General features: G+C 57.5%; 1 protein-coding gene across 2 annotated transcripts in view; it reads right to left on the reverse strand.

Annotated features, from left to right (window-relative positions):
* The window catches only part of PMP22 (peripheral myelin protein 22), a 16483-nt gene that overhangs the window by 6897 nt on the left and 1774 nt on the right, over positions 1-7812 (reverse strand). Inside the window, exons 3-5 of one of the 2 annotated variants that reach the window (XM_017731591.1) lie at positions 6956-7046; positions 4867-4871; positions 599-609 (exon numbers count right to left, since the gene is read on the reverse strand). In XM_017731591.1, the coding sequence (XP_017587080.1) occupies positions 599-609; positions 4867-4871; positions 6956-7046 (107 nt within the window). The remainder of the gene's footprint in view (positions 1-598; positions 610-4866; positions 4872-6955; positions 7047-7812) is intronic. The other variant, XM_017731590.1, reaches the window with a different exon arrangement.

The raw sequence follows: 7812 nt of genomic DNA on the forward strand, positions 1-7812 counted from the left end.
CCCCCCCGAGCTCGGGAAGGCTGCGCCCTCCTCTCACCCAAGCCCCAAAGCTGTGTCCAGCTCCATGCACCGGCTGAGCCAAAGTCAAGCCCTGCAGTTTCATCCAGGACCCAGAAAGCCAAGCCTTTTGTGACTGCAAAGGCCGCGGGATCCGGCCCAAGAGGAGCCCTTTCTGCTGGGAGGTGGATGCTGCCACTGCCGGTTATTTTAGGAGAAGGCTGTCTAGACGGAAAGCCGAGCTGAGCTGAGCTGAGCTGCCCTTTAATTGCATCCGCCTCCCCTGCCTGGTTTTTGGTTCTGAATGCAAATGATTTATAGGGGCTTTGCAAAATCCCATTGTCATAAAGAGCCGTGTCAGAGGAAGAGAAAGGCAGCACAGAGGGGGGAGCCGACTGTGGCCGGAGGGTTTCGGCAGCCGGCCTGGGAGCAGGGAAATCAGGAGATGATCCCACAGACCAGAGCTCTGAGCCCGCTCACATCCAGCCCGTTGCTGACTTTTGCTGGCCTCCTTTGTGAAAACAAAGGGCAGGATCCCAGCCCAGGAGTGAGACACACAAGAGCGAGTTCCAGAACTCCATTAACTCCAAGCCAGCTGCCCACAGACTTCAGCTGTATTAGGACAGCTGACTGCCTTTAAAACATTTTAAATCACCCCTATAACTGCAGGTAGGGTTTTTACCTCCTCAGCCCCACGTGCCTTTAACCCCCTTGCTGTTAGTGCTGTGTCCAGCCCTTAGGATTTCAAAAGCACAGCGAGTTTCCCGGAGGGAAGCCGGGCTGGAGCTGCAGCCGGGCTGTCAGCACTGTTTAGTCCCAGGCTGTTATTTGTGGTTTCCCCTGGGCAGTGAGCTGGTGATCCCATTTTTCCCCTGCATCTCTTCAGCTCTGTGTTTATATCTTTGTTCTTCAGGAGGAAGAAGGAAAGGAAACAGCGTGGATAGGGCAGATAACACCCTGCACGCCGCTTCCGGAGATGAGCTGGCGGGAGTGGGTTTAGAGCCCTTTCAGGCAGCCACAGACAAAAAGCAAGAAGTTTTTACAAAACAAATTTGAATTTCCCCTTAAGTTCTGCAAGCCTGATGTGCTCACAGCACTGCTTAAAGAGCAGGGAAAAGACTTCAGCCCTGGGATGATGAAGACGGTATTTCACTGCCCTAAAATCCAGCATGAAAGAAAGAAACTCAGGAGCAGAAATTGGAACGCAGAGCAGAAATTGCAGTTGAATCTCCCAGAGAGACAGCAGCCAAGCCAGCCCCTTCCAGCAGAGCCCCAGGCCTGCTGCAGGGAGGCTTTATGCCCAGACAGGACTGACAGGGCAGGGAAAAAGGTGCTCTTGGCCAGGAGCAGAGGTCCGAAAGGAGAGGCATTGCCTCCCCAGGGTTTAATTCACACCCCCCACATCCTCTTTGGACACAGCCAAGGAGAAAAAACAAAGTGCAAACTGAAGACACTTATTTGAACACTCAGCTCATCCCCTGCTGGAAGACATCCCTAAATTAGTGCTGTGCATTAAAAATCCTGCTGTGCTGGGATCTGCAGCTGATGGGAACATTTTGCAGGTGGAGTTTTCCCCTTGCCATTTGTGTGCACTCTGTACATTCAAAAAGCAACAACTTCTGCAGGAGAAAACATCCATTAAGGAGGTAACTGTGGCATATAATACAGACAAAGCTGGAAGGAGGGGAAATTCATGCCCACAACTGTAAAACCTGCTGCTTCCATGCTGGAAGGTAAATCTCAGCAGGGTCAGGAACAGCACAGGCACAAAGGTACCAGCCCAGGGCTGCCAGGAAAAGCCACATTTTCTGAGCAGGGTTTTTGCAGAGCAGACCCTCAGGTGTCAAGGCCTGACCAAGAACCTGAGCCCAGCTCACATCCTCTGCTCTGAAGTGGCTGGGCCACAGCAAAGCACTGGGACTTGCAGGGGTTTTGGCATTCAAACACCCCAAAGAGGGTTGGAAAGGGGGGAATGGAGATGCAGAAATAGCAGCTCAGCTGCAGCACTCTCTGGGCTGCGCTTCGGACAGAGGCCCCTCAGAACTGCCAAGGTCAGAGCAGCTCAGGTGCCTGTGGTGCTGCTCTGCACAGCCCAGATCCCCCCACTGCCCCCGACAGCCCCAGGGCTGCCGGGAACCCCTCTCCTGTGGGGACAACTTCCTCGCAGTCTGTCCAGCTGAGGCACTGCGCTGTCCCAGGGAAAATCCAGGGAAAACCCAGCTCCATCGCAGCTTTCTCCTGCTGTGGCCCAACCTCCCACCAGCACCGAGTCAGACATTCCAGAGGTATTCCTGGAAATCCCACTGCGAATTCCCTCCTTTTCCTCTTGGCTCTCCTCCCTTTCCTTCTCCTTGAAGCTCCATCCAAGAAGTCCATGAGGCCAGGACATCCAGAGCTGCCACACTCCGACATCCCATCGGAGCTCACATCCCACAGAGGCCACTCCTGAGGCAGCTGAGGCAGCAGAAAGCTGCTGGCACCATGGAAAACTCCTTCCAACAGCTCCACAAAGCCCAAGGGAGCTCCTTTCCCAGACCCTTGGTGGGTCTCTGGCTCGGGCTCTGACCTCCTGCCGGCCTGTGTTGAGGTGCCAGATCCATCATTCCATGCCCAGATCCTCCCAAGGACACCAGTACCAGCTCCCAGTGATTTCCAGTCCAGGCAGCAGGAGCAGGGAGCAGTGGTGCCTTGGCCCACAGACCTGGTGCAGGGTCACTCAGCCTGCACCCACAGGGACATCTGAGAGTCTCATCAAGGCCAAAAGAACGTTGGTTGAAGGATTTTCCAGCACCACATTCTGCAGGGGACTCCCCCACCCTTTCTTCTGGTTTGACAGTCATCGTTTGCCCACACGTTGCCTTCTTCCTCCCATTCCTCTGTGGGCCAGAGCACAAATATGGCAGGGAAAGTTGTCTGACCTCACCTTTCACAGAAAAATTGGGAGCCAAAGACACCTGGACCATCTAAGAAAAAAACAGCACCAGTTCCCGACCTCCCCTTATCAGATGCTCTTTGTAAGAAGAACAAGCAATAATAAAAAAATGGTTTTAAGCAGAGGAAATCCCTTTCCTATTGAAGGCAAGAAAGTTATGGGACAAACTGCTCTGAAATATAAAATATTCTCTTGGAATAGGAGATTTTTAGATGTTAGGAATAAATTCTTTACTCAGAGGGTGGGGAAGCCCTGGCACAGGGTGCCCAGCAGCAGCTGTGGCTGCCCCTGGATCCCTGGCAGTGTCCAAGGCCAGGCTGGACATTGGGGCTTGGAGCAGCCTGGGACAGTGGGAGGTGTCCCTGCCATGGCAGGGGTGGCACTGGATGGGCTTTGGGGTCTTTCCCAGCCAGGCAGAAAAGTCTTCTTGCCTGCATAAAACATTCAGTGCCGGAAAGAAAAGGCCTTTTTTGGTGGAAAGAATATCCCTGTCTGGAAATTTGGGATGGAATCTCCTTGAAGGCACTTGCTGGGCCCGGCCGCGTGGCCCGAGCTGGCCGTGGGGCCACACAGCCGGCACTGGCACACGGCCCTGCCGACCCACAGTCCCGGGATTCAGAGCTGAATTCCTGAGATAAGTCTTTTCCAGGAATGTCTGACAGCGCAAACGAAGCAAAGATTGCAACATTTTTTCCATAGTTCTCGGCCTCTTGAAGAAAAAAAAGCATTATCTAACAGCAAATGCGAAAATCACAGCAACAAGCAGGCGGTTGTACACGGACAAGGAGTGGGAATGTGCCCTCGGCTCCCGCCGGGATGGATCGGCCCTCGCACACACCCAGGGGCTGAGCCCTGCCAAGGGGAATTCAGGAGGTGGGAGCTCAGTCCCCACCGAGGCCAAGCTGTACCCAGGGTCTGCTGATGTCCCGGGAATCCTCGCCTGGGCAGTGCCGAGCTCAGCCCTGACGCTGCTTTGCTGCCTGGTCCCTCCCCGTGGGATGCTCTGTAGGGTGAGGAGCCCAGCCCAGAACCTGCCCCAGTGTGCAACGAAAGCAAATCCTGCTGGCAGCTGGATTTAAAAGTTCTGCTTCTCCTTGGGCATCCACACCAAGGTCACCTGAGCAAAGGGTCCCTGTGTGACAGGACGGGGAGGCTCAGCTGACACCAAGGGGGCATCACAGCACCAGCACCCCCAAAGTCCCCATCCATGAGGAATGCAGGTGACCCAGCACCATCTAATTCCCAAATTCCACTTACTGAGTCCCACTGCTTTTTGAAAAGAGAAGAAGAAATAACCACACCCCAGAGGTCACGGTGAGGGCCAGAGCAAAAACTTCCCCTGCATAAAGACTGAAAATTCTGTCAAAATTCCCAATGAGCATTCCTTGCTCTTTCCCCAGAGCACCTTAGCACTCCAGGATTAACCATTCAGTACCACCCTTGGCACAGGGATATGAATTTTTATGGCTGTCTGGAGCCCACTGCATCACAGCCTCTGCTCTGGGAGCTGAAACCGAGGCTGGTTTGTGCTGTTTGTACGGGACCGTTCCTAATTTTGAAAATAAGCAAATTCCTGGGAAAGGGCTGTGAGGATGAGGCAGAAGAGAAGCGTGAGCCTCGAGGTGGCTCTGCCACAGCATCCTTGCCCCGTGACCTCACTACTGCCCCAAAGAGTGGCCGACAGCAGCTCCCTGCAGTGGTGACAGGGCAGGGAGGGAGCAGGACCCGCTGGAAAGGAGACCATGCGGCATTTTTGTTGTTTGTACGAACAGACCTTAAAAGCCTTACGTAAGCCCAGGAAATACCCTTTGATTTTGTGTTCCTACAGCAGTGGAGGGCTCTGCACCCTGTATCCAGGGTCCCACAAGAGGAAGACAGGTCCTCACAGCACCACTCCTACAGGGTGGATGGGGCACAAGCTTTTGTCCAAGCAAAACCCCTTCTCCTGGTGCCAGAGCAGAGCCGTGCATGAGTGAGAGCTGTTTAAGCCCTAAGCATGATGAATTTCCACTCGAAGAGCAGCTCACTGGGACACTTTATCCTGGAATCCCAGAATGGCTTGGGTTGGAAGGGACCTTAAAGATCATCTCATTCCACCCACCTGCCATGGGCAGGGACCCCGTCCACTGGATCAGGGCTATCAACCCAGCTCAGCTGCTCAGCTGCATTCTTAACATTTTCATCTTGACCATAGTCCCTTTAGTGATGAAAACCCAGCACTGGAGTGGCTCCAGCAGCTCTGAGAACAGACACTGGACACTCCCACACGCTCAGGACCAGCAGGTGTGCGGGAAACCACCCAGCCACAGTGTGGACAAGCCTCTCTCAGCACTGACGGCCCCGACAGAACCCCCTGTAAACATCCAGAAAAAGCGGTGCAGGTTTGAAAAGCAAAAGATTTGGGGAGGCTTTAGAGCCCTCGGCTCTGGGACTCCTGGGAGCAAGCGCTGCCTTTCATTGCAAAGCGGAGGCTCAGCAGTTTCGGAGCTCGCATGACTGGCCCCGAAGCGGGGCTGCCTACGCTGCAATAGCCAGCCCAGCCAACTGCTGATGAGGGACACGGCTCCAGAAGGCTCCCGGCCTGGGATGGGATCCAGCCGCTTCCCGGCTGGCCTGGACACCACCAGGCGTCAGCAGAGACTAGCGCTGGGAGCCTCACTCGCAGCGAACCGAGCCCGGGCGCAGGCGGGGACGCAGCGGGGAAGGCGAGGGACGGAGCGGCGGCATCTCCTCCCCGCGTGGGCAACGCGAGTGGTCTGCTCCCGAGGCTGGGGATTCTGCTCGGAATCGCCAAAAGCCCTCTCACAGTCTCCCTCCACTGAGGGACCCTCCGGAAGCATTTAATGCTCCCGGGGTGACTGTCCCCCTCACCAGGGCCACTTGGCACCGGTGCGCTCCTCGCCAGGCCCGCGTTTCCGGCACAGGGTGACTGTCCCAGTGACAGCGGCGTGAGTCACACTGGGAGAATCTGGTGTGACCCGCGGGTCACACCGGGAGAATCAGGAAAGCACAAACCAGGCTAACAAAACAAACGCTGGCCACAGCACCGCTGGCACCAGCTCTCTCTTCTAGGGAAACTGAGGCACGGGCTTGCCCAACTTTCTGAGCACGGATTTTGTGCTCCTGGTGCCACTGGTCACCCTGGGAACTGCGTGTCACCGTGTCTCAGCACGCCCCCCTCCCCTTCTGACCTCGGCAAACAGCTCAGGGTTGATGCACCCAGTATGACATCAGCCTTGCCCCAGCTCGGTCCCGCGGTGCCTGTTCAGCCCCCAGGTGTGCAGGTGCCACGGGATGAAGAGCCCGAGCACTCAGCACTTCCCCACGGTGCTCCACAGCAAACTCCAGGGCTGTGCCCAAAAACTCAGCCTGTCCCAGCAGCAAAACGCAGGACAGATTTCTAGGTAGGGGACAAGTGTCCTCTGGAGACAGAGCGTCCTCAGGGCCCCGTGGGCATTTTTCAGACCCCTCACAAGCAGAGCGAGAGGGAACTGTGACAAAAAGAGCCCCTCAGCTCCCAGCAGGGTGACAGGCGCCCAGCGGCCCTGCCCCAAGAACCACCTCGTGTTTGTACATCCAACTGGAAAAACGTGCTAAAAACAGGAGAGCCCCCCAAAAGGGCTCGAGCCGTCACCTCCAGTGCAGTGAGGGTGTCACCCTGCCCTGGCGCTGCCAGGAGCTGCCCCTCAGCCCGAGGGCAGCCGGGCAGAGCGGTGGGCAGCGGCTCTGGCTCTCCTGCTAAGCCCCATCACAACTTCAGGGACCGGGAGGGGAGGGGGGAGCAATCCCCCACTGCCGGGCCAGCCCCATGTGCCCGCACCGGGACACAGCTGAGCGGTGCTCCTCCCGCTGGGGACAGAGCAGAGGAGGCGAGGGGATGGGGCGGGAGGGAACAGCTCCGGGGATGCAGGAAAATCCAAGAAGGAATCACAAATAACCCACAGAGGCAAATCCCCCTCGATTCCATAGGTCCGGGAGCAGAACACAAGCGGCGTGCGGGCGCAGCCCTGGTCCCGGGGCACTCACCGTTGGTGGAGGACGCCAGGCACTGGAAAACGCTTCCGGAGCTGCAGTTCTGCCACAGGTCTGCCGTGTGCTCGCCGTTCACCAGCCATTGCTGCGGGACAGACACAACCCGTGAGCGGGGCCCGGGGAGGAGCAGCCACCCGTGTCCGTGTCCGTGTCCGGGTCCGTGTCCGTGTCCGGGTCCGTGTCCGTGTCCGGGTCCGTGTCCGTGTCCGGGTCCGTGTCCGTGTCCGGGTCCGTGTCCGTGTCCGGGTCCGTGTCCGTGTCCGGGTCCGTGTCCGTGTCCGGGTCCGTGTCCGTGTCCGGGTCCGTGTCCGTGTCCGGGTCCGTGTCCGTGTCCGGGTCCGTGTCCGTGTCCGGGTCCGTGTCCGTGTCCGGGTCCGTGTCCGTGTCCGGGTCCGTGTCCGTGTCCGGGTCCGTGTCCGTGTCCGGGTCCGTGTCCGTGTCCGGGTCCGTGTCCGTGTCCGGGTCCGTGTCCGTGTCCGGGTCCGTGTCCGTGTCCGGGTCCGTGTCCGTGTCCGGGTCCGTGTCCGTGTCCGTGTCCTCCCCAGGCTGCGGCCCCGAGCAGCCCCAGCTCCGCACGTGCCTGCCCGGCCGGGCGCTCCCAGGGACGCGCTTTTCCTTAGAGAGGGGCTTGGAAAGCGGATCCCGAGATTTGCTTTTAGCCGCGTTCGCCCCAACGGCACGAAAACAGAAGCTCTTTATGCTCTTTAAACACGGAGCGAGTCCCGCGGGGCCGCGCTTCCCTCCCCTCGCCGGCCTCGCCCGCTGCCTGGCCGGGACATTTGAATGCTTCCACGTGATTCCTAACGGCTCGGAAGATTTTTGTAACGTTTTCCACTACTATGATCACAAAA

The sequence above is a fragment of the Corvus brachyrhynchos genome, unplaced genomic scaffold (assembly GCF_000691975.1).
Source record: "Corvus brachyrhynchos isolate BGI_N302 unplaced genomic scaffold, ASM69197v1 scaffold904, whole genome shotgun sequence".
NCBI classification, from domain to species: domain Eukaryota; kingdom Metazoa; phylum Chordata; class Aves; order Passeriformes; family Corvidae; genus Corvus; species Corvus brachyrhynchos.